Raw genomic sequence first — 25,526 nt, forward strand, 5'->3', positions numbered from 1 at the left:
GAACACCATTAAGGTTTTTCTTTCTTGTAAATTAGTTTGAGCTTCTAAATCAATACTACTACAAAGTAGAAGCAGAAAAGTGACTGCAAACAGTAAAATATGCTTTGTGAACTCGTTCACTCACTATATAAACCATCTTTTATATCACCAAAACATACAACTGCCTAATCCTCCACAAACATGGAATCAGGCTACAATAAAGAAGACCAGCCAGTACTTCAAGGATGCTTTATTGATGTGGAGTACTGTTAAGTAAAGAGACATCCAGCTGCCATTCCATTTATCCGAACAAAAAAACTTAAGAATAAAAAATGCCTTCAATCAAAAATTAAAACATATACACAATCTGAAAAGATGAGCTTAAAGAGGTAATACATTATAACTTGCGACAGACCTCTTTTTTTTGTAGAAGAGAATCTGAAGTGTGGCACTTAAATCTGTAAAAAAAAACAAAACAAAAAGGAAATTCAGTTTAAAATTAAAGTAATCAAATAGGTTGTCAGACTTACTGTCAGCATGTTGTTTAAAACTGCATGATTATAAATACTATCATCTTACTTCACAATTTAAAACTACAGCAGATCTCATAACATTACATAAATTAGATAAGTTATTGTATTATAAAAATTCCTGTTAAAATTATGTCTTGTGAAATTATGTATTTCATTTTCTTACGAATTTTGGTCAGTTGAGACTGACAGCACTGTCTTTTCCTTTACAAACTGTATTATATGTGTTGACTAATTTTGTTAAGTCCATCTTATTTTCTGAATGTATAATTTGGAAATTTACAACATTTTCAGTTTAAGAACTGGGATTCAGAGCTTATTTCAAGATATAATTTATTCAGGTTGTCACATGCTTCCTGATCAGATTACATAGAAACAAAAAGGTCAAACAAGTTGTCTTAGCGCTATAGTTTTAATGAATTAAAATGGAGGTTTCCATACTACAGCCTGTGGGCAGGACCTGGGGTTGCCAAATGGCTGGTTCTCAGCCAGCTTGGTTGATTTTGCAATGGCATGTCTTCAGTACTGCTGACTCACTGGTTTTAGAGGACCACAGGGAACAGAAATACCAGACCTACCCGGGGGGGGGGGGGGGGGGGGGGGGTGGAGAGCAGCTGGAGACAGAGAAATGTTGAATATGTATGCCTGTACGGTACCCTTTAGGGGTGAATTATACAGAACTATTTTGTTTCTCTGTCTCCATCCGCTGGTCAACAGGCCCAACCCACATGTTCTGGACTGGTCTAGTGAAGATGATAAGGAAGTTTCTTTTGTCAGTTTTAAGGAGAAAAGAGCTGGGGATGCTATTGCAGAAATTTAAAAAAAAAAAAAAGAACATCACAAATTTACAGCAATGTTTTCAGAACTGTAAAGTAAAACAAGAACAGGGAGCATTAATGTTTTCAGAGCAGTAAAAAAAAAAGGAGGGAGATAAACAGACCAGCTAAATACAGACTTCAGCTAAATAAAGGTCTCATCATAAATGAAAACAATCAGTATCTATTCTAATTTTCCATCTTTTTCTTTCACTTCTCAGCAAAATAGCTATTGTCCTCCTTATTTGTCCTTTTAAATCCTTTTCTTTCACTTCTCAGCAAAATGGCCATTGTCCCCCCTCCCCCTTATTTGTCCTTTTAATTTACAGATTTAAATAACAATACCACCATTAGGATTACTTCAATCTCTCAGTTTATACCATTAACATAGTTAATGGTAACTCAGGCATACAGAATGGGATTACTGGATAACAATTAGGAAGAACACTGATGAGAGAATATTCCTCATTCTTGAATTATGAAAGTGCAAGCTTTGTGGTATTAGAGGGTTCAAGTAAATGCGTACGACAGAGTGGATGCAAGAAAGCAGATGGGTGATGTGAGTGGGAAGTACAGCTGACATGTTTACTTGTATGTGAAGGCTCATGGAGAAACAGCTCATATATTGGTACTGGGATCCTGATGTCACAATGACTATTAATTGATATAGGTAGTTACGTATCTATTTATTAGTTCCTGTAAATCGCATAGAACTATGAGTTGGGACTTTGCAGGGTATAAGTGTTTATTGAATTGTATTAGCATTTATTTAGTATCCCTTTGCAAAAAATCTTTCAAGGTGCTGCACTGCAAGAAGACAAACACAGGCAACAGGTGATAACTATAGCAACACATCTGGAGAAAAACACATATTATAGCACATTATGCCACTGACAATATTAATGTGATGCCTACCAAAACATTTCAATAAAAAAAAAAATTGGGTAGGAAGTTAGGGAACAAGTGACCATGCAAGTTTGGTGCTAGTTGGAGCAAATAGCGGATTGATTTTCTCATAAAATCCCACTGAGAGACTTGGAAAGGAGGGGCAGCTAGGGCTTTCCAGTTTTGCATATTGGGGGGAAAATGTGTATTATGTTATGTCAGAGCTAGCAAAAAAGTGTAGTGAATTCAGAGTCCACGACATAAATGACCGTGGATAGAACTGAGGGAATAATTTCCAAAAAAAGGTGCTATGGACCCTGGAGATATTGCTACTAGGATTTAATAAAAGCCAATACTGTACAAGTATGGTGAGAAACTCATCAGAATATCTGATTTGCTATAATGGATTATCTTCTTTAACCTTCATTATGAAAGGTTTTTATTTTTTAAGTTACATATAAAACTTTAAAAAAAAAAAAAAAAACCCAGGGAGGAATCTTTCCAAATGTCAATATCTGTATCATTTATTATAATTTATGATGGGCATCCAAAAATATGAAAAAGATCCAGCATTAAAAGGTAAATGTTAGCCCCTAGGGCTCGAAGCCTCATTCTTAATTCATTTTAGTTTTTCAAATTCGTGTTTTTAGGGGTGGGGGGAGACTTCCATACCATTTTCTTTGTCACAAACTTTTTTGTGTGTTGGTAGAGGACTGTAGTTGTGTGGAACTAATAGGCTAAACTGTTGAGAGAGTATTACAGTACAGTTCCATCAGTCAGAATTTTGTTTTGTTCTACCTGCTTAGTTCCAGTTCCTTCAGAGGGCATTATTTAGATATCATCAAAAGGTGGGGTTCACTTGTGAAAACTTGTAATTGGATTGATGAGCTTGCTTTGTATGTACTGTTTGTGTTCAGTGTTCCACGTACAATCAACAGATTTAAATATAATACGTAAATGTTGGTTATGAGTCAACCAACAGACCATAAGAGATTTCTGAATAGAAGTTCCCTGAAGCTCCAACCAGATTGAAAGGAAGTGGTGATGCCCTGCCAACAGTGGAGAATGAGAAAAATTGTTATTTAAAAATAGTTTCATGTGCTCAGAAAGACAGTAGAAGATAGTTTATAAATAAGTTGAACTGTGAATACTAAAACTTCAAAAGCTGAAATTGTGGTTGGGTCCATTCATTTCCTTTCTTGGGGTAGCACTACATCTGGGATCTATGCCTGAACATGAACAAGAATATGTATTAGTATTCAAGGAATTTTGGGTAAATTCTGCATTACCAAAACAAAAAATTGTGTATATTTACTTCATTTGGCAAGAGCCAATGCTATACTACATAAGTACATAAGTATTGCCATACTGGGACAGACCAAAGGTCCACCAAGCCCAGCATCCTGTTTCCAACAGTGGCCAATCCAGGTCACAAATACCTGGCAAGATCCCAATGAAGTGCAAAACGTTTTATATTGCTTATCCCAGAAATAGTGGATTTTCCCCAAGTCCAATTTAATAATGATCTATGGACTTTTCCTTTAGGAAGCCGTCCAAACCTTTTTTAAACTATGCTAATCTAACCGCCTTTACCACATTCTCTGGCAACGAATTCCAGAGTTTAATTACATGTTGAGTGAAGAAAATTTTTCTCCGATTAGTTTTAAATTAACTACTTTGTAGCGTCATCGCATGCCCCCTAGTCCTAATATTTTTGGAAAGCGTAAACAGATGCTTCACATCTACCCGTTCCACTCATTATATCTCCCCTCAGCCGCCTTTTCTCGAAGCTGAAGAGCCCCAGCCGCTTTATCCTTTCCTCATAGGGAAGTCGTCCCATCCCCTTTATAATTTTTGTCACCATTCTCTGTACCTTGTGCACCTCTACTCCTTGTGCACACTAATGTCTTCTGCCAATATATGCAGGAGCACTGGCTTTAGGTTTCAATGTTTTTTTTTTAATGATTCTGCATCAGGTTAACATCTGACATATTCCATGTACTTTTCACTATAAATCCAAAACCTGAACACTGTAAATAATCAGAAAATGTAACATCCAAATAATTCTTTTCAACATTTCCTCCCTTCCTCCCCTTCCCCCTACCCCCCCCATACCAATTCGCCCTTCCCTCTCGCCCCCCTCCCCTTTTGTCTGAATTCTCCCACCCTCTACTTTCTTCCTTCTCTCTAGCTATTCACCTAAACTTGTACTCTGGTAGTCCAGGCGTGTTCTCCCCCTCCCCCAACTAGGCTTTTGGGTTAAGCTATTTAGGCACACAAAGGCCTACTTTCTTATCTCTAGGGCTTGATGGTACTCCTATTAAGGAGCTGGCTGCGTCCTCTGGGGCTCATCGCTTTCAAATAGGGGTCCCAAATCGGTACATATCTTGCGTATCTTTTCGGGGAGCCTCGTGCCTCCCTTGCTTCCCAAGTTGCTAACAGGTGCACCTAGTTTCTCCAATGCCAAAATGCCGGTGCTTCCGGTACCATCCAGTACTGTAATATGGTCTTCCGAGCTACCAAGCGTAGTTTTCGGCATAAAAGACGTGCACCTGCAGAGTGTATCCTAAAGGCCCTCTGTGTGTCTAGAACAAAATTATCCCAAGTTCCTATCACTGGCTTCCCTAATAATTGGGCCATATATCTCCTAACTCTCTCCCAGAAAGCCCTCACCTGTGAGCATGCCCAGAATGCATGAAAAAGTGTATGTGGTGCTCAATTACATTTTATGCAACCAGCTCCTTGTGAAGGGACTACATGGGATCTCTGCTGTCCTGACATATAAGACCGCATAGTTACTCTATATCCACATTCTCTCCATCGTTCATCCAAACTCAAGGTAGGGATATTTTTCAACGCGAGTCCGACCTCCCATCCCCCCAGGGACCTCCTGACTCTTGGAACACTGGCTTTAAAAAGCTGCTCCACTCTAGAGTTTCCAACTGCAGCATCTCATATCTAGCCAACAGCTTGGAGTTTCCTACTCCCTCTGCCCTGCTACATATCTAACAGCTGGCGTTTCCATGGGACAAGCAGTAGTTTCAGCTCCAATCACCACTCTGAACCAGATTTCCCCCAACTGCTCCAGCTAAAGCTCAATAGCAGAAGTTTCGATATGGCTTTTACAACTCCATGCTGGCACTCCTGTTTCTCAGCTGCTTCCACTTCTGTGCTCTAAATAGGGACCTTCAGTGTTCACTGATCACAAATTTTAACCTCAGACAAATTATTTCTGTTAAGGCATTGATAACTTACCACCCAGGAACACTAATAGATCAGCATGCACATTCCTGAATCTCCACTATCCTAGCTGCAAAGGTCTAAAATATAAATTAACACATGCATCCAGCTTCCCCTACATAAGCACGCAGCCATGGAATTGTAACCATGCTATTTCTGTGACACTTTGTACCTAACATTGTAAGCCGCACTGAACCTGCCATTGAGTGGGAAAAAGCGGGGTATAAATGCTACAAATAAATTACCACTAGCTGTGAGAAAAATCCACGACCTAACTAACTTTCGGAGATTACTGAAGACCAACCTGTTCAAAAAGGCATACCACAACGATACAGCCTAACTACCAGTCAACGAAACTCAAGCCTGAACTAGATAAAACCCAACTCACTATACTGAACTACCAAAGACTACTCTACCATGAATGAACTTTAACGCAATACCACCCTCTCTCTAATTCTGATAATGAACTCTTTATAACTGACTTTAATCTACTATCAGCCTTATTTTCGAAAGTGATGGGCGCCCAGATTTCGACCCAAATCGGGAGATAGGCGCCCATCTTGGTATAATCAAAAGCCGATTTTGGGCGTCTTCAACTGCACTCCGTCGCGGGAACGAACAAAGTTGATGGGGGCGTGTCGGAGGCGTGGTGAAGGCGGGACTGGGGTGTGTTTATCGGCCGAGGAGAGATGGGCGCCTTCGGCCGATAATCAAAAAAAGAAAGCCGTTTTTAGCGTGAATTTAGGTCACATTTTTTCACGGACAAGTCCCAAAAAAGTGCCCTAAATGACCAGATGACCACCAGCGGGAATCAGGGATGACCACCCCTGATGCCTCCAGTGGTCACTAACCCCCTCCTACCAAAAAATAAACCAACTTTAACAACTTTGATTTCCAGCCTGTATGCCAGCTTCAAATGCCATACCCAGCTCCATCACAGCAGTATGCAGGTCCCTGGAGCAGTTGTTAGTGGGTGCAGTGGACTTCAGCTAGGTGGACTCAGGCCCATCCCCCCTACCTATTACACTTCTGGTGGTAAATGGGAGCCCTCCAAACCGCCCCCAAAACCCACTGTACCCACATGTAGGTGCCCCCCTTCAGCCATAAGGGCTGTGGTAATGGTGTAGAGTTGTGGGCAGTGGGTTTTGGGGAGGATTTGAGGGGCTCAGCACCCAAAGGAAGGGAGCTATGGACTTGGGAGGTATTTGACTTTTTATTTTTTTTTAATTGTTACAAGTGCCCCCTAGGGTACCCGGTTGGTGTCCTGGCATGTGAGGGGGACCAGTGCACTACGAATCCTGGCCCCTCCCACAACCAAATGCCATGGATTTGTTCGTTTTTGAGCTGGGCGCCTTCGGTTTCCATTATCGCTGAAAAACGAAACCGCCCAGCTCAAATCCACACAACTCTGATGCATTTGCCGGGCACAAAATGTATTATCAAAAAAAAAAAAGATGGGCGGCCATTTTTTTTTTTTTAAATACGGTCTGTCCCATCCCTTCACGTACCCGTTCTCGGACATAGACGCCCATGGAGATGGGCGTTCGTGTTCGATTAGGCCCCTCCACGTCAATCATGTTCTAATGTAATACCACGTGTATCTCTCACTCTGGAAATGGCAAATAGGTGGGAAAATGTGGGATACAAATGCAATAAATAAATAAATAAAAAATCAGCAAAACATTGCCATAACGTGAAAATGAAAGTAAAACTCTCAGTCATGTAGGAAGAACAGGGAAGAAGCAATGTTTAAATTAGCAATTAAAACTTTAGAAAAATGTCAGAGGAAACTGAGGAGGTATGGAGGAGAACTGTTGACATGTCCTGTGGACAAACAAGACTGAAGAGCGAGTGAGGCAAAAAAGGCAGTGCATGAACCCCTGTACATGCTCAGAGAGGTCAAATTTAGACTTCTCCGATTTGGAGAAGAGCTCACAAGGCTTAATCAGATGATGTCACCATGCAGTGTGCCTACATTCCTCTGCTTGTCTGCGGAGAATAAAAACATACATCTAATTTGCATTATACAAAAGCAAATGCTGAAGGGGCCATAGGCCCCCCCAACCCTTACATGATTTGATTTGGTCAGTGGAAGGGGGTGTTATCTGCCCTGCTACATATTTTATTCTGGTGCGGGTAGTAAGGAGGAGGAGGAATTAAGGGGCTGTCGGGCTCATTTTCAAAGCACTTATACTTACAACAAATTTCCATAGGTTACTATGGAACTTTGTAAGCCTAAGTGCTTTGAAAATACGCCTATGAGTCCTACATTTAATTAGTACTAGAAACTAAAAGTCAACAAGATATAGGACATACCATTATTTAATTAACTTAATATTTATGGAGATGAGCTAAGTTCAGAAGATTTTAAGGCAAATTCAGCAGACTAGAATTGTAACTGAAAATCATCCAAAGCTAAGCTCACTAGAATTAGTGTTTTGTGTTCAGACACTGTGCTTAAGTTAGCTGGCTAACACTGAAAATCAGCACTAGCTGGCTAAAACCTCAAAATCAGAATTGGTATAACATGGCAACTACACTATGCTCAGATTAAACATTTCAATAGAATATAATTGATAATGCCATCACAATGACTGTCTTCCACAAGTAAAAAGTTCAGTAACAATTTTAGAAATATGCCCTCAGCAATACATATATATTATTGCCATTCAAATGTTAAAAGCATTTGTATTTCAAAGAGTATGAGTACCAAGGAAGCATTTAAAGGAAAAACCACCAGCTATAAATGTTGAAAAAGTTGGAAGGAAATATTTTTCTTTAAAACACAACTGGAATTGAAAAGAAAGCATGCTACAAATCTTTACCTTTATGTTCATCAGTTCATCAAGCTTATTCTGGATGTCCCCATATACTGTATTAAGCAGTTCTTCTCTAGATTTTGTTCCATCCAATTGCACTTCATAAGAGAGAAACAAAGTTTCACCACAGTAAAGTTTCTGTTGTTTATGTTAATGCTTTTTATTGAAATTCAAATAAACAGGCAAGGTACAATAAAGTGTCCCATTTCAGTTTACTAGACAATATTATACCTCACCTCTCTCACATACCCCTAACTTATTACCCTCTCCCCAAACATCCATATGCATACGTATATTGGAATAGAATAATTAGGTTAACACGTACAACCATAAATTAAATCAGAACTTTCCAATGAAGAGCGAGGAACTTGGACTCTTATAGTTCCTCACCCTAAATATTAACATTTTTATTTGTTACATTTGTACCCCACATATTCCCACCTATTTGTAGGCTCAATGTGGCTTACATAATACCGTAATGGCATTCGCCAATTCGGTTGATAACAAATACAGGTTGCAATGTGGTCTAATGAGGTAGGTGTACTGCCTAGTCCTTCTAGGCCTATTGGAGTTAGTAGCGCAAGCGGTGCCATCACAAACAGTCAGCCATAAGAAACAGCATTCCCTCACTCCTAATGTGCTCCTCATCTCGCAGTAATGTCCACTGATTACAGATAGGTCTGAGCTTCCTCCACCTTCTCAAATGTCCGAGTATGTCCTTCATGAGTTATCCGTAATTTAGTCAGATGTAGGAGAGCAAAACGGATTTGCTTGTGATGAAGCGCAGACCTTGTGCAATTGTTGCACAGTGCAAATAGTCTATGTTTCAACAATTTTTTATTGATGAGGTCACATGGTATACAATTCCATCTCAGTCAATATAAATCGTATAAGAGCAAAGTCTAGTACATATTACTAAACCTGAAATGTCCATCATCAATGTTTTCCAAACTTTTCTCCCCTATCCCTTCCTTCTTGTCTACTCCTATATCTATAATGTGTACATGTATAATTACTGTACAATGCATAACTATTAACAATAAACTTTTATATGAAACTCCAATATTTATAACTCGTGTTTTACTCAGTGTATTATCCCAACAATATTTACTGGTGGGTCCTCTTAATGTGCTCCTTCAAAGGAAATGTATTTTATTGGCTGATATTTTATTTTGTTACATTTGTACCCCATGCTTTCCCACTCATGGCAGGCAATGGAGGGTTAAGTGCCTTGCCCAGAGTCACAAGGAGTTGCCTGTGCCGGGAATCAAACTCAGGTCCTCAGGACCAAAGTCCACCACCCTAGCCACTAGGTCACTCCTAGTGCAAATAGTCTTTAAAAACATAGAGGGGCATTTTTGATCGGGGACGCCCATCTCTAAGGGCGCTCATCTTCAAGGATGGTGCCGCGAAGGGACGGGGCCAACCGTATTTTCGAAACAAGATGGGTGACCATCTTTCGTTTCGATAATATGGTTGGGGGGGCACCCAAATCTCAACCTAAATGCTGAGATTGCCGGATTTAGAGATGGGCATCCTCGGTTTTCCCCCATAATGGAAACCGATGGCGCCCATCTCAAAAACGAATAAATGCAAGGCATTTGGTTGTGGGAGGGGCCAGGATTAGTAGTGCACTGGTCCACCTGACATGCCAGGACACCAACCGGGCACCCTAGGGGGCACTACAGTGGACTTTGCAAATTGCTCCCAGGGACATAGCTCCCTTACCTTGGGTGCTGAGCCCCCCCCCGAACCCCTCCAAAACCCACTCCCCACAACTATACACCACTACCATAGCCATAAGGGGTGAAGGGGGCACCTACATGTGGGTACAGTGGGTTTTGGAGGGCTCCCATTTTCCACCACAAGTGGAACAGGTAGGGGGGGGGTGGGCCTGGGTCCGCCTGCCTGAAGTGTACTGCACCCACTAAAACTGCTCCAGGGACCTGCATACTGCTGTCATGGAGCTGGGTATGACACTTGAGGCTGACATAGAGGCTGGCAAAATAAGTTTTGAAAGTTGTTTTTTTTTTTTTTGAGGGTGGGAGGTTTTCCCCGATTCCCTCCGGTGGTCATCTGGTCAGTTCAGGCACTTTTTTGGGACTTGGACCTGAAAAAAAAGGGACCAAATAAAGTGGACCAAATTCTCACGACGGACGCCCTTCTTTTTTCCATTATTGGCAGCGGGCGCCCATCTCTTAACCACACCCTGGCACGCCCCAGGGAACTTTGGCAGTCCCAGCGACAGAAAGCAGTTGGGGACGCCCAAAATCAGCTTTCGATTATGCCAATTCTGGTGCCCCTGAGAGAAGGGCTCCCATCTCCCGAAAGATGGGCGCCGTTCTCTTTCGAAAATGAACTGGATAGTATGGTAATTTCCTGAAAAGTGAGCTTTCTTTTTTTTTTTTGCGGAGGGCAGCTAGGATCTGCTGTTTATGCATAAAGTTCAGACTTTTAAAAATCACCACGCTCTGTCTATTAAAGGCCTGTCTGACTGGCCCCACCTGATGCGCCTGTTCCACACAAAACTTCTGGAGTCGGTCTCCAAGGTTTAATGTTTGCGGAATCCATGTTTTCAGAAAGGTTATTATCAGAAAGCGATTTGGGTAAACCAACTAACCATAAGTTATTCCTTCTGCTTCTATTCTCCAAATTGTCCAGTTTGGCCTCCAGTTCCGCAACTGTCTTTTTCAACTTTGCCTGTGTCTTGAAGTTAATTAACCTGGAACTATGTATAAACTGGTTGTGAAGGTGCAACCTAGAACAGAACAAAACCGGGCCTAGTAGTATGGAGTTGGATTCTAGACACCAAACAAATTCTGCAGGACTGTCTGACCAAACTGGCTATCATGTTGGGTGTCCTGATCAAGCCAGTAGCAAGATGTGAATGTGTGGATTGAAGACCACGTTGCAGCTTTGTAAATCTCCTCAATGAAGGCTGATCTCAAGTGGGCTACCGATGTAGCCATGGCTGTAACATTATGAGCCGTAACATGACCCTCAAGAGTCAGCCCAGAATGGGCATAAGTAAAAGAGATGCAATATGCTAGCCAATTGGAAAGAGTAAGTTTGCTGATGGCTAATCCCATCCCGTTAGGGTCAAAAGAAACAAAAAACTGAGTGGACTGTCTATGGGCTTTAGTCCGCTCCAAATAGAAGGTTAAGGCTTGCTTGCAGTCCAAGGTATGCAGTGTGCTTTCGCCATGATGGGCATGAGGTTTTAGGGAAAAATGTTGGCAGAACAACTGACTGCTTAAGATGGAAATCTGACATCACCTTAGGAAACAACGTAGGGTGTGCGTGCAAAGAACTACTCTGTTGTGATAAAACTTAGTCTAAGGTGGATCAGCTACTGGGGCTTGAAGCTCACCAACAAAAATACAACCTTCCAGGTCAGATACTTCAGATGACAGGAAACCAGTGGCTCAAAAGGAAATTTCATCAGCAGGGTGAGGACAAATGTTGAGATCCCACATCACAGTAGGAGGTTTGGCTGGGAGTTTGTCAACAACAAACCTCTCAGGAATTGAACTACAGTCTGTACAGAGGTGGGCTTACTGCCCCACACGTAGATGGAAAGCACTGATTGTGCTGAGGTGTACCCTTACAGAGTTGGTTTTCAAACCAGACTCAGAAAGGTGCAGGAGGTTTTTGTGTAAGGCATGTAAGAGGATCTAGGGCTTTGCCCTCACACCAGACGGCAAACCTCCTCCATTTAAAAGAATAGTGGAATCTTTCTTGGAAGCAAGAGTCTGGAGACACCCTCAGGCACATTTAAGGAGTGAAATTCTACGCTCCCAACATACAGGCTGCAAAGGCCCAAGACTGGAAGATGGGGTGCATCAGGGACCTCTCATTCTACATGAGGATAGGAAAACACCCCTAGCTCAACTCTTCATTTATTGTCAATTATTCTAATAAGGACAACATGAGGAGAGTTTTCTTATTCTAATTAGGACAACAAGAGGAGAGTTTTCATTAGAGTTTTAATTATATTTAATTAGTTTCTGAGAAGCAAACACTAAATAAATTACAAATTACACCATATCTTCTTAAGGCTCTTTATATATTCATCTGAGATCTCTAGTACCTTAAGAAGTTTTAACTAAACTCTATAATACTAAGATGCAGACAGCAGTCCAGCAGAAAGAGGGGTGCTATCCGGTCTTTTGCATTGAGTGTCACATGTATGGATTATCTCCCAGTTGGTGAGAGGTTATATGTGTGTGCTCAATGCACAGAGCTCCTAGCTCTCCCAGAACAAGTCTGTTCTCTGAGGGCGTCCTCAACTGCTTCCTGTCGCGGGAACGACCAAAGTTCACGGGGGGCGTGTCGGCCCCATAGCAAAGGCGGAACCGGGGCGTCCTCGGCCGATAATGGAAAAAAAGAAGGGCGTCCCTGACGAGCACTTGGCCAACTTTACTTTGTCCATTTTTTTCTTGCGACCAAGCCGTGAAAAGGTGTCCGAACTGACCAGATGACCACCGGAGTCGGGGATGACCTCCCCTTACTCCCCCAGTGGTCACTAACCCCCTCCCACCCTAAAAGCAAAAAACTTTAAAAATATTTTTTACCAGCCTCTATAGCTCCATGACAGCAGTATACAGGTCCCTGGAGCAGTTTTAGTGGGTGCAGTGCACTTCAGCCACGCGGACCCAGGCCCCCCCCCCCCCCCCCCACCTGTTACACTTGTGGTGGTAAGTGTGAGCCCTCCAAAACCCACCCGAAACCCACTGTACCTACATGTAGGTGCCCCCCTTCACCTCTTAGGGCTATGGTAGTGGTGTACAGTTGTGGGGAGTGGGGTTTGGGGGGGCTCAGCACCCAAGGTAAGGGAGCTATGCACCTGGGAGCATGGTTGGTGTCCTGGCATGTGAGGGGGACCAGTGCTCTACGAATTCTGGCTCTTCCCATGACCAAAGGGCTTGGATTTGGTTGTTTTTGAGATGGACATCCTCGGTTTCCATTATGGCCGAAAACCGGGGACGACCATCTCTAAGGTAGACCATCTCAACATTTAGGTCGACCATCTCTAAGGTCGACCTAAATGTTGAGATTTGGGCGTCCCCGACAGTATTATCAAAACGAAAGATAGACACCCATCTTGTTTCAATAATACGGGTTTCCTCGCCCCTTCGTGGGCCTTCCTGCGAGGACGCCCTCATGAAAACTTGGGCGCCCTGTTCGATTATGCCCCTCTATGTGACCCAAGCTCCATTGGATGACATCACCCACGTGAGAATACACTGGGCCTGCTTCTAACATAGCAACATAGTAACGTAGTAGAGGCTTTTAAATAAACTCGATGGGCTGAAGATAGGTCCCGAAGTGGTGAACTGGATTAGGAACTGGTTGACGGACAGACAACAGAGGATGGTGGTAAATGGAGTTCGCTCGGAGGAGGGAAAGGTGAGTAGTGGAGTGCCTCAGGGATCGGTGCTGGGGCCGATTCTGTTCAATATATTTGTGAGTGACATTGCCAAAGGGTTAGAAGGTAAAGTTTGCCTATTTGCGGATGATACTAAGATTTGCAACAGAGTGGACACCCGGGAGGGAGTGGAAAACATGAAAAAGGATCTGCGAAAGCTAGAAGAATGGTCTAAGGTTTGGCAATTAAAATTCAATGTGAAGAAATGCAAAGTGATGCACTTAGGGAGTAGAAACCCACGAGAGACTTATGTGTTAGGCGGTGAGAGTCTGATAGGTACTGAGGGGGGCGAGGGATCTTGGGGTGATAGTATCCGAGGATCTCAAGGCGACGAAACAGTGTGACAAGGCGGTGGCCGTAGCGAGAAGGTTGCTAGCCTGTATAGAGAGTTGTGACCAGCAGAAGAAAGGAAGTGTTGATGCCCCTGTACAAGTCGTTGGTGAGGCCCCACCTGGAGTATTGTGTTCAGTTTTGGAGGCCGTACCTTGCTAAGGATGTAAAAAAAATTGAAGCGGTGCAAAGAAAAGCTACGAGATTGGTATGGGATTTGCGTTCCAAGACGTATGAGGAAAGACTTGCTGACCTGAACATGTATACCCTGGAGGAAAGGAGGAACAGGGGTGATATGATACAGACGTTCAAATGTTTGAAAGGTATTAATCCGCAAACAAATCTTTTCCGGAGATGGGAAGGCGGTAAAATGAGAGGACATGAAATGAGACTGAAGGGGGCAGATTCAAAAAAGATGTCAGGAAGTATTTTTTCACAGAGAGTGGTGGATGCTTGGAATGCCTTCCTGCGGAAGGTGGTGGAGATGAAAACGGTAACGGAATTCAAACATGCATGGGATATACATAAAGGAATCCTGTGCAGAAGGAGTGGATCCTCAGGAGCTTAGCCGAAATTGGGTGGCAGAGCCAGTGGGGGGAAGAGGGGTTGGTGGTTGGGAGGCGAGGATAGTTGTGGGCAGACTTATACGGTCTGTGCCAGAGCCAGTGGTGGGAGGCGGGACTGGTGGTGGGGAGGCGGGGAATAGTGCTAGGCAGACTTATACGGTCTGTGACCTGAAGGGGACAGGTACGGATCAAGGTAAGGTATAAACATATGAGTTTTGTTTTGTTGGGCAGACTGGATGGACCGTGCGGGTCTTTTTCTGCCATCATCTACTATGTTACTATGAATGGTCCATCCAGTCTGCCAAGTTACATTAATTAACAATTCAAGATTTAAATCAACAATGAACATGATATTATATACTTGACTATGGTCTTTCTTTGGTGTTTCCTGGAACATAGACCATAGAAGTCCGCCCGGCTCTGTCCTTGTGTTCCAACTACTGGAGTTGCCGTTAAAGCCCATTCCAGCCTATCCAAGTCTGTCTTGTTATTTGCAGGACAAAGACCGTAAAAGTCTGTCTGGCACTGATTTGCTCAATCTGTGCTGTACATACAGGGAAACATAAGCTGAAAAAGCCCTTCCCCTGCCAAGAAAAACCTTTATATCTGGTACAGATTTTCCATCAAGATAACTACACCGTGCACACTTACCCACATCAATATGGAGATCTTCCATTATCTTCTTATGTTTAATATACATGGGCCAGACATGACCATCAAACAGTCCAGGTGGATCAGGAACAGTGTAGTTTCTTGAACTGAGAAATAATTGTGAATAAGCCTATTAAAAAATATAACTAAACTAAACAAAATTGAAAAGAAATGCAGACTTAAACATAACACCACACATATGGTTCTACATGCTTGGGAAACCCAAAATTTACCACGCAGTTAAAAGTTGGCTTAAAGGTTATTAACATATTATAGAAAAGATACATTACAAAGAAAAAAAAACACAAGATAAACATGATATTTGTTGATTTAATGTAGTACTTCTGCTTTATACCCACTAAGAGAACAAGGTGGATTACAGTATAAAAGTATTAAAATGTCACAGTACATAATCAATATACTAATATAAGTACATAAGTACATAAGTAGTGCCATACTGGGAAAGACCAAAGGTCCATCTAGCCCAGCATCCTGTCACCGACAGTGGCCAATCCAGGTCAAGGGCACCTGGCACGCTCCCCAAACGTAAAAACATTCCAGACAAGTTATACCTAAAAATGCGGAATTTTTCCAAGTCCATTTAATAGCGGTCTATGGACTTGTCCTTTAGGAATCTATCTAACCCCTTTTTAAACTCCGTCAAGCTAACCGCCCGTACCACGTTCTCCGGCAATGAATTCCAGAGTCTAATTACACGTTGGGTGAAGAAAAATTTTCTCCGATTCGTTTTAAATTTACCACACTGTAGCTTCAACTCATGCCCTCTAGTCCTAGTATTTTTAGATAGCGTGAACAGTCGCTTCACATCCACCCGATCCATTCCACTCATTATTTTATACACTTCTATCATATCTCCCCTCAGCCGTCTCTTCTCCAAGCTGAAAAGCCCTAGCCTTCTCAGCCTCTCTTCATAGGAAAGTCGTCCCATCCCCACTATCATTTTCGTCGCCCTTCGCTGTACCTTTTCCAATTCTACTATATCTTTTTTGAGATACGGAGACCAGTACTGAACACAATACTCCAGGTGCGGTCGCACCATGGAGCGATACAACGGCATTATAACATCCGCACACCTGGACTCCATACCCTTCCTAATAACACCCAACATTCTATTCGCTTTCCTAGCCGCAGCAGCACACTGAGCAGAAGGTTTCAGCGTATCATCGACGACGACACCCAGATCCCTTTCTTGATCCGTAACTCCTAACGCGGAACCTTGCAAGACGTAGCTATAATTCGGGTTCCTCTTACCCACATGCATCACTTTGCACTTGTCAACATTGAACTTCATCTGCCACTTGCACGCCCATTCTCCCAGTCTCGCAAGGTCCTCCTGTAGTCGTTCACATTCCTCCTGCGACTTGACGACCCTGAATAATTTTGTGTCATCGGCGAATTTAATTACCTCACTAGTTATTCCCATCTCTAGGTCATTTATAAATACATTAAAAAGCAACGGACCCAGCACAGACCCCTGCGGGACCCCACTAACTACCCTCCTCCACTGAGAATACTGGCCACGCAATCCTACTCTCTGTTTCCTATCTTTCAACCAGTTCTTAATCCATAATAATACCCTACCTCCGATTCCATGACTCTGCAATTTCTTCAGGAGTCTTTCGTGCGGCACTTTGTCAAACGCCTTCTGAAAATCCAGATATACAATATCAACCGGCTCCCCATTGTCCACATGTTTGCTTACCCCCTCAAAAAAATGCATTAGATTGGTGAGGCAAGACTTCCCTTCACTAAATCCGTGCTGACTTTGTCTCATCAGTCCATGTTTTTGTATATGCTCTGCAATTTTATTCTTAATAATAGCCTCCACCATCTTGCCTGGCACCGACGTCAGACTCACCGGTCTATAATTTCCCGGATCTCCTCTGGAACCTTTCTTAAAAATCGGAGTAACATTGGCTACCCTCCAGTCTTCCGGTATTACACTCGATTTTAGGGACAGATTGCATATTTCTAACAGTAGCTCCGCAAGTTCATTTTTTAGTTCTATTAATACTCTGGGATGAATACCATCAGGTCCCGGTGATTTACTACTCTTCAGCTTGCTGAACTGACCCATTACATCCTCCAAGGTTACAGAGAATTTGTTTAGTTTCTCCGACTCCCCCGCTTCAAATATTCTTTCCGGCACCGGTGTCCCCCCCAAATCCTCCTCGGTGAAGACCGAAGCAAAGAATTCATTTAATTTCTCCGCTACGGCTTTGTCCTCCTTGATCGCCCCTTTAACACCATTTTCGTCCAGCGGCCCAACCGACTCTTTGGCCGGTTTCCTGCTTTTAATGTATCTAAAAAGTTTTTACTATGTATTTTTGCTTCCAACGCTAATTTCTTCTCAAAGTCCTTTTTTGCCCTCCTTATCTCCGCTTTGCATTTGGCTTGGCATTCCTTATGATCTATCCTGTTACTTTCAGTTGGTTCTCTTCTCCACTTTCTGAAGGATTGTTTTTTGGCTCTAATGATTTCCTTTATCTTACTGTTTAGCCACGCCGGCTGACGTTTAGTCTTTTTTCCCTTTTTTCTAATACGTGGAATATATTGTCCTGAACCTCCAGGATGGTGTTTTTAAACAGCATCCACGCCTGATGCAAGTTTTTTACTCTGCGAGCTGCTCCTTTCAGTCTTTTTTTCACCATTTTTCTCATTTTGTCGTAATCACCTTTTCTATAGTTAAACGCTAGCGTACTTGATTTCCTAGTTTCACTTCCTTCAATGCCAATATCAAAACCGAACATATTATGATCACTGTTATCAAGCGGCCCTCGTATCGTTACCCCCTGCACTAGATCATGAGCACCACTAAGGACTAAGTCTAGTATTTTTCCTTCTCTTGTCGGCTCCTGAACTAGCTGTTCCATGAAGCTGTCCTTGATTTCATCAAGAAATCTTATGTCCCTTACGTGTACAGATGTTACATTAACCCAGTCTATATGCGGGTAATTGAAATCCCCCATTATTATTGTGTTGCCCAGTTTGTTTGCGTCCCTGATTTCCTTTAACATTTCCGCATCCGTCTGTTCGTCCTGGCCAGGCGGACGGTAGTACACTCCTATCACTATCCTTTTCCCCTTTGCACATGGAATTTCAATCCACAGTGATTCCAAGGAGTGTTTTGCTTCCTGCAGAATTTTCAATCTATTTGATTCAAGGCTCTCGTTAATATACAATGCTACCCCTCCACCAATCCGATTCACCCTATCACTACGATATAATTTGTACCCCGGTATGACAGTGTCCCACTGGTTATCCTCCTTCCACCAGGTCTCAGAGATGCCTATTATATCTAATTTTTCATTTAGTGCAATATATTCTAACTCCCCCATCTTATTTCTTAGGCTCCTGGCATTCGCATATAGACATTTCAAACTATGTTTGTTGTTCCTAAGTACATCATGCTTAGTACTTGACAGTATTAACTGGCAATCTTTTGTCTGATTTTCAAGGAACTTCCCTGAGTTGATTAAGAAATAGAACAGATCTCACTTAATGTAAAGGATGCTTTACTAAATAGGAGCATCCTGAGCTTAGAAGAACCTAAGGATAGATTGATGCCCTTTCCTTTACAAATGAAGACAAACTGGAATTTAGAAAAATCCATACAAATAAATCCTACCTTCTTCTATTTTTGCATTCTTCATAGGGAATAGAAAGAAAGTAACGTTGGTTGAATATATCAATTAGTGGCCTGAAACACAAAATACCTTAATGCTTATTTGATAACTGAATTGGGTCAGTTTGCTGAGCAACAACTGCAGGTCAAAACAGCACATCTGACATCACCAAGTCAACATTTTCAATTCAGTGATAGCTTTTTTGGACTGCTCAATAATGAGCAGGTGACATTGAGGAAACTTGAAAAACAGCAGTCTCAGAAAAATCAGAGTTCTTGAATAACCAATTATGTTATTTTGCAACACTGTTAGTTCCTTATTCAATGATTTATTTCCATAAAAGTTGATCCCTTCTTTAGGGGCCTTTCTGCTAAGTTGCAACAGGGGCGCCTAACGCAGCTTAAAATGTTGTACCGCAGTATGTGCCAAATCAGAACGTACTAAAAAAATAGGGGGTTTTTTGAAGGGGCATGTCAGGGTGTGGAGAGTGGACATTCCTAAGCTAATCAGTGCAGCTACATTACTGCACGTTATCCAGTTAATGCAGGATTACCGCATGAGCCCTGACTGCCTAGAAAATGAGTGGAAGTTCACGCTGTGATTTTTTTTTTAATGGCCATGCGCCAATAGTGACACTAGTGTGTGGCCATTAACATAAAAATAGATCAGACATTTTACAACTGTGATAAGAATGGCCTTAGTGTGCAGGAAAAACTTGTACAAGGATAAACTAAGGCCGCTTTTTGACACAGCTTAGTAAAAGGACCCCTTAGTTCTCAAACTGTGAATGAAAAACCACTATAAAACTTCCTTTCAAACTTCCCTCCTAATACAATTGTGGCAAATCCATTTATAGTTCCCTTTGCCGCCGCCCCTCCCCCCCCCAGTATTTAGATGTCACTTTTGCCTTTCCACTGGAAACTCAACACACGTTACCTATTGTACTTTGTCCCCATAAGACAGAAAGTCTAAGGCCCCTATTTACTAAACTGTGTAATGCAAATAGCATACATTATCTGCCAATAACACAGGATAACCCATGTTTAAAAAATAATCTGTGAAATATGTAATAACACAGCTTATGTTAAACCTTAGACACAGCATTCTTCATTGAAAGCTATCATCTCAATAGGTGGTAGTAAATTTTCCCATGGTAGTATTAACAAGCTAATGCACAAGCTGATCCTCTCAGGGATGATGAAACATAGAAAGTGAAAATGAAGGTAGAAAAGACCAGATAACCCATCAAGCCCTATCCATCCATACCATCCGTTATCACTTCCTCTCCCTTACAGATGCTATGTACTCAGTGGTGTGCTGGAGCAGGCTCTCACAGGCTCTCGAGAGCCGTTTGTTAAGTTTTTAAGAATTTTGGGAGCCGGTTCTCCATGGCTACTTTAACAAATGGATCCCAAAATGTGGGCTTGGGCCCCTCCTGAATTCTCTTTTACTTTGCTGGCGAGAGAGAGCCCCCTGTTAACAATTTACCAGCACACCCCTGTATGTACTTGTCCCAAGCGTTCTTCAATTCAGTCTTTATCTCTACCACCTCCAATGGGAGGCCATTCCACAAATTCACCACCCTTTCCCTCAAAAAGTATTTCCTTAGGTGACTCCCGAGTCTGTCCCCTTTCATCTCCATCCTATGCCCCTTCATGCCAGAGCTTCCTTTCAATTGAAAGAAACTCACTTCCTGTGCATTTATGCCATAGAGGTATTTAAATGTCTCTATCATATCACCCGCCTTTCTTCCAAATTATACCTATTGAGATCTTTAACTCTGTTCCCATGTGCTTTTTTATGAAGCCTGTTGACCATTTTAGTAGCTGATCTTTGGACAGATTCCATCCTCTTTATAATTTTTCAAAGGTGTGATCTCCAGAATTGAACACTGTACTCTAAATGTGGTCTCAGAGACTTGGGTATTATCACCTCCTTTTTCCTGCTGGCCATTTCTCTCCCTATTAATCCAAGCAACCTTCTAACTTTTGTTATTGCCTTTTCCACTTGTTTGGCCACCTTAAGATCATCACATACGATCACCCCCAAGTCACATTCCTCTTTTGTGCACAAAAGTACTTCACCCGTACATTGGACTGCTTCCTCAGGTTTTTCTAGTACAAATGCATGACCCTGCATTTTTTAGCATTAAATCTTAGTTGCCAAATTCTGGACCTTTCTTCAAGCTTTGCTAGGTCCCGCCTCATGTTAGCCACACCCGCAGGAGTGACCAGATAGCCCTTCTGCAATACTGCTTACAAAAATGTAAAAAGAATTGGATCAAGAACTGATCCTTGCGGCACACCACTTGTAATGTCCCTTTCCAAGTTGTCTATTGGTTAAAAAAGCCAAACCCTCAGTCCCTTTATAAAACCTTCACTGCCCCTTATATCTCAACCCCATTCTTTTTTTATTACTCCCCCACCTCTTGGCGCTTATTAAGACATCGTGGGGTCTAGTGCGGGAGAGGAGGGATTACTGACTCTGATCACTCCTGCCCTGGCAATTCACTTATTCAAAATAGTGCCCCTCAGGCCTCTAGTGGTAGTGTCATGCCACTAAATAAGGGTATTCTCCCTAATGTAATACAGGTTAGCAAATCACCTGGTACATTAGCACACCAATGCACTATTTTACTGCAGGTTACTATATAGGGCTCTAAGTTTCTCCCTGAAGCAATAAAGAAAAAAGCAACTTGCCCAAAGTCACAAGTAACATCAGTGGGATTTCAACCCTGGCTTTCCCAATCCTCCACCTGCTGCTGCTCTAACCACTAGGTTACTTTGCACATATATTAGAAAAATACATGGACTTCAATCTACTTAACAAGTGTGATATAAATCATTGTTTTTGAAAATTGCAAGACGTTAATTTCCTCCCATAGCACATTACTGGCAGTATATTTCTTTGTTGCGATGTTTACGTCAAAACTAGTTAAGCCTATTGAATTAAAACATTTAGATCACAAGATTTTTAAAAATCGAGCTAATTTCCATAATCTAGCACATACCAATGATGTGGGACATCTAGTTAGACTTATAACAGCTCTGTTGAACTGTGGTGTACGGAGTTGCTTCCCAAACTGAAATTTCTGTGCAACTAGTTAAAAATACCTGTTAGACTGCACTACCTGCAAAAGTACTACGTAACACACCAAATACATGTACTAGCATTGTAATTTATCTGCTGCTCGGTTATACTATTCATCCAGATCTTATTATTCTACCTATTATCAGAATGTATTCTGCTCTGATAAGACACATATAAACCTTTAGTTTAAGAGAAAGATAAGATCGCATTTCCAGTTTATTAGAGATAGGTAAGTTTCAAAGCAAATACAAATAGCTTTTATGCCTAGATCTGCAATGTCATACATCAAAGGCAAATCTATTTACTTGTAGGTGAACAGAAGAAAACCTTCCACAATAAGTATATGAAAAGTTTCATCTTCCTCCTCTGACTGTTGCGAAACATCAGTATCCAATGTATTATTGACTCCATGTGAACGTTCAAACTTGACTGGGTTTTTTATCCAGGCTTCGATGGTGCTCATCATAGCTTCCATATCCAGTGCACTGATAACTTAAAAATAAAACAAAACATGCAATACTTTGTTTCCTGATACATCAAAACTGAGTCATGAAATGGTCATAAAAGCAACATGCTTTTATCGAAATCTTACATTATATTTATCCTGAACTTAACACAAATCTTTCTTACCATCATACTGCTTAAATCCATCTTCAACTGCTATCTGGTCCTGAGGCTGAAACAGTGATCAAAAATATACAAAATCCTTGTCCACATAATCATAATGATCAATAATCATAATATTTTAAATTAAAATATAAGTGAAAGTAAAAAAATATATGGTTCATATCTAAAACATATGTTCTATCTAAAACATTTTTAAATACACAAGTATCTAACAAAGAAATAAGACTTGCAATGCAAAAACCCTACTAGAATAAGGTAACAAAATGTAATCCAGGAAGTCAACAGTATTCCCCAACATCTTCCATGCAAAACACAGTACTATCCTAAAACAAACTGGGTCAGCTGCCTTCCTTCTCACCTTTTACAGACTGCTGCAGTTTCAATGAAGTAACAGAAAAGGAGGGGAATAAATTAGTTACAGAAAGTTCTAATGAATAGCCCAAGCAGCATTTGTATTCATCTTCAGTAAACAAAAGGTAAATTCCATTATTTATTTTGAATAAACATTTAATTTACAGACTAACATGTTAGTTTGCACTTTCTGTAAATAAACAAATTACAAGTATTTAATCACCAACGGGAAAATATTTCCACCCTAGTTCTAAAACATAAAAATGTGAGGAAAATATTCAAGAAGCAACTCACCTTAAAGAAATCATCTTGATGTACTACGCAACAGTTGGGCAATTGATTGGCAAGCCTGTTGGTAAGAGTCGTCTTCCCGCCGTTGGTAACGCTGAGAAGAAATAGAAAGTCGAAGGTCATTTCAAGTACAGCATCTGTGCCTGTTAGACAATCTAATCAGCCCCACTGCACAGCAACAGTCTGTTCGCAATTAACTTCTTTTTTTTTAAAGAGATTTTATTGAAGTTTTTGTTAGAAAAAAAAGGGATACACATTGGAACCGGGAAAATAGATATATATTATCTTATTTGTACATTTTCTAGTAAGTTATGCAAAGTGATAACTTGATAACCTTTAACACATTATAATAAATTTCTCAAAACTTAAACTTTATAATTTTTTAAGATTTAAGTAAATATCTTGAAAATAGAAATTGTATAATATGTTTAGGGAGAAAACTAAATGATAAGGTAATTGGGAACATGGAAGTGGAGGAGAAAGGGGAAAAAGAGGAACAGGGAGAGTGAAAGTAGCTGAAGACCTAAAATGAAGATATGGGTACAATGACCTTTATGCAATAATGTGATAGTACAACAAGAGTTTAAATGGCTTGTTAAAATATATGATTTGTTAGGATATATGACATTATACAATAATAATACTTATCTATATGCAGAAACAATTACCCTTAAATACCTTAATTAACTTATTTTTAATTAAATCATAGATATATATATATTTTTTTTCTTTTAATTCGCAAAATCGGCTACATTGAGTTGATAGTTCAAAGTGAATACAGCAGCACTAGCTCGCGTGTACAATTGGTATATATTTTAATAAAACAAAAAAATAATATAAAGAACATTGGGCTAACATAGCACATATCTTATTCTTGTATCTCAAAAGGTGGACTCAAAATTGTTCTTGTTAGTATATTATTATTGTATCTATTTAGCAACATACTAAATACTTAAACTTCTGGAATTGTAAAGTTAACGAAGTCAAGCCGACGCCCCATTTCAGCGTGATATAAAATATTAAAAGTACGGGTTTCATAAATGCATTGTCATCGAGTTCCAGATAAAAATGGCTGGATTTCACGGTGAAAAGCGATCATGTGTGCAATAAAGTTCAGTTTGCTTTTTACATTACAGCGGGAAGGAAACGTCCGTATTGGTAGCGCTGACACTTGAATGCACGTAAATAAAGGTTAACAACATCTTCTGCCTAGCTGTCGAGACTTGCCTGAGGAAAGGAGCGTTAGTTCCCGCATGCTGACCAGGCTGAAAATGTATTCAGTTAATTCAGTAAAAATATGGCTCCTTAAATTCTTTATTCTTCATTTATTTTTGTTTTTGCTTTGGATTTGTCTTTTTGTGGTAACTTTGCCAATGGTAGCCCGGAGGTTACTCAGGCACGCGCCGACAGTTAATACAACTGACACTCGCGTGGTCATCACCGACCATTAATGACACCGATGCTTTTTAGTTTTGATGGTTCTATTTTGTCTTTCCTATATATTAAACATCAACGATATCGGGACAAACAAACAAACAAAAAAACGACGGACACCTACATTACTCTTTCACTGTAACTGATACAACCTCCTCTCGCTGTAAATTACTGTCCCTCGCGCCGCACCTCTAGTCATTTACTCGTAACCATAATTGGCTGTCTCTCTCTCTCTCTCTCTCACTCACCCGCCGATTCCGATGATGTACTTCATGGTGAAGTCCTCGTATGCAAAGGAACACAAATCTACCTGAAACCCGGGCGGACTCCGCGAGGAAGCCGAGAGGAGGAAAGGGAGAAGGGGAAGGGAAAGAGAAAAAGAAAGCGTCAACTACTTAACATCGTCATGTTTGAGAAGAACCGCTAACTCGGCCGACTAAGGCTCAAGCACGCGCGCTCCAGAACTTGAGCAAACTGGGGGGCGAACGTCAGAGAGCAGCTTCAGCTCAGTTGTCGCGATTGGCTGCTCGAAGACTGTTCGACGACCAATGTGAAGCCGAAGTGTCACGTTCGGTGCAGCTGCAAAAAAAGCACAAGGCGGGTTCATTTATCTAGAGGTCTACCCCTGTCGTGCTCTGCAGCAACACTCTAGATCTTTGCTTTTGTTCCACGTGAGGGAACGGGACTATAACCCATTTTCCCCGAGCATACTGTACTCAGTCAAGAATTTACTATTATTCTGGTTACTAGATCCTTCTTTAAACATTTAGTTACATCGGAGATTGGTCGTTATGGCATTTCAGATCATGCCTTGATTTGGATTTCCTTAGACCTTTCTCCTAT

At 41.3% G+C, this 25,526-nt stretch overlaps 1 protein-coding gene across 1 annotated transcript; it reads right to left on the bottom strand.

Annotated features, from left to right (window-relative positions):
* Nucleotides 1–214: 214 nt before the first annotated feature.
* On the bottom strand, nucleotides 215–25,153 carry LOC115459802 (nicotinamide riboside kinase 2-like). Its single transcript, XM_030189584.1, has 8 exons — nucleotides 24,932–25,153; nucleotides 23,253–23,343; nucleotides 22,611–22,656; nucleotides 22,286–22,472; nucleotides 18,893–18,964; nucleotides 15,244–15,350; nucleotides 8,275–8,366; nucleotides 215–437 (listed from the first exon to the last, which is right to left on the bottom strand). Exons 1-8 carry the CDS (start codon nucleotides 24,955–24,957, stop codon nucleotides 432–434), a joined length of 627 nt encoding a protein of 208 aa, XP_030045444.1. The 5' UTR covers nucleotides 24,958–25,153; the 3' UTR covers nucleotides 215–431.
* Nucleotides 25,154–25,526: the final 373 nt, after the last annotated feature.

Source organism: Microcaecilia unicolor, chromosome 1 (genome assembly GCF_901765095.1).
Source record: "Microcaecilia unicolor chromosome 1, aMicUni1.1, whole genome shotgun sequence".
In the NCBI taxonomy this organism is placed as follows: domain Eukaryota; kingdom Metazoa; phylum Chordata; class Amphibia; order Gymnophiona; family Siphonopidae; genus Microcaecilia; species Microcaecilia unicolor.

Bases quoted from the DNA above. Each gene is read 5' to 3' on its own strand.
- LOC115459802 (XM_030189584.1), bottom strand. From the start codon at position 24,957: ATGAAGTACATCATCGGAATCGGCGG. The intron at 18,965-22,285 runs GTAAATAGATTT...TTTGTGTTTCAG, and splicing joins TTTCTTCTGTTCACCTACAA to GCCACTAATTGATATATTCA. The intron at 8,367-15,243 runs GTAAGTGTGCAC...TCTCTTATGAAG, and splicing joins AGATCTCCATATTGATGTGG to TGCAATTGGATGGAACAAAA.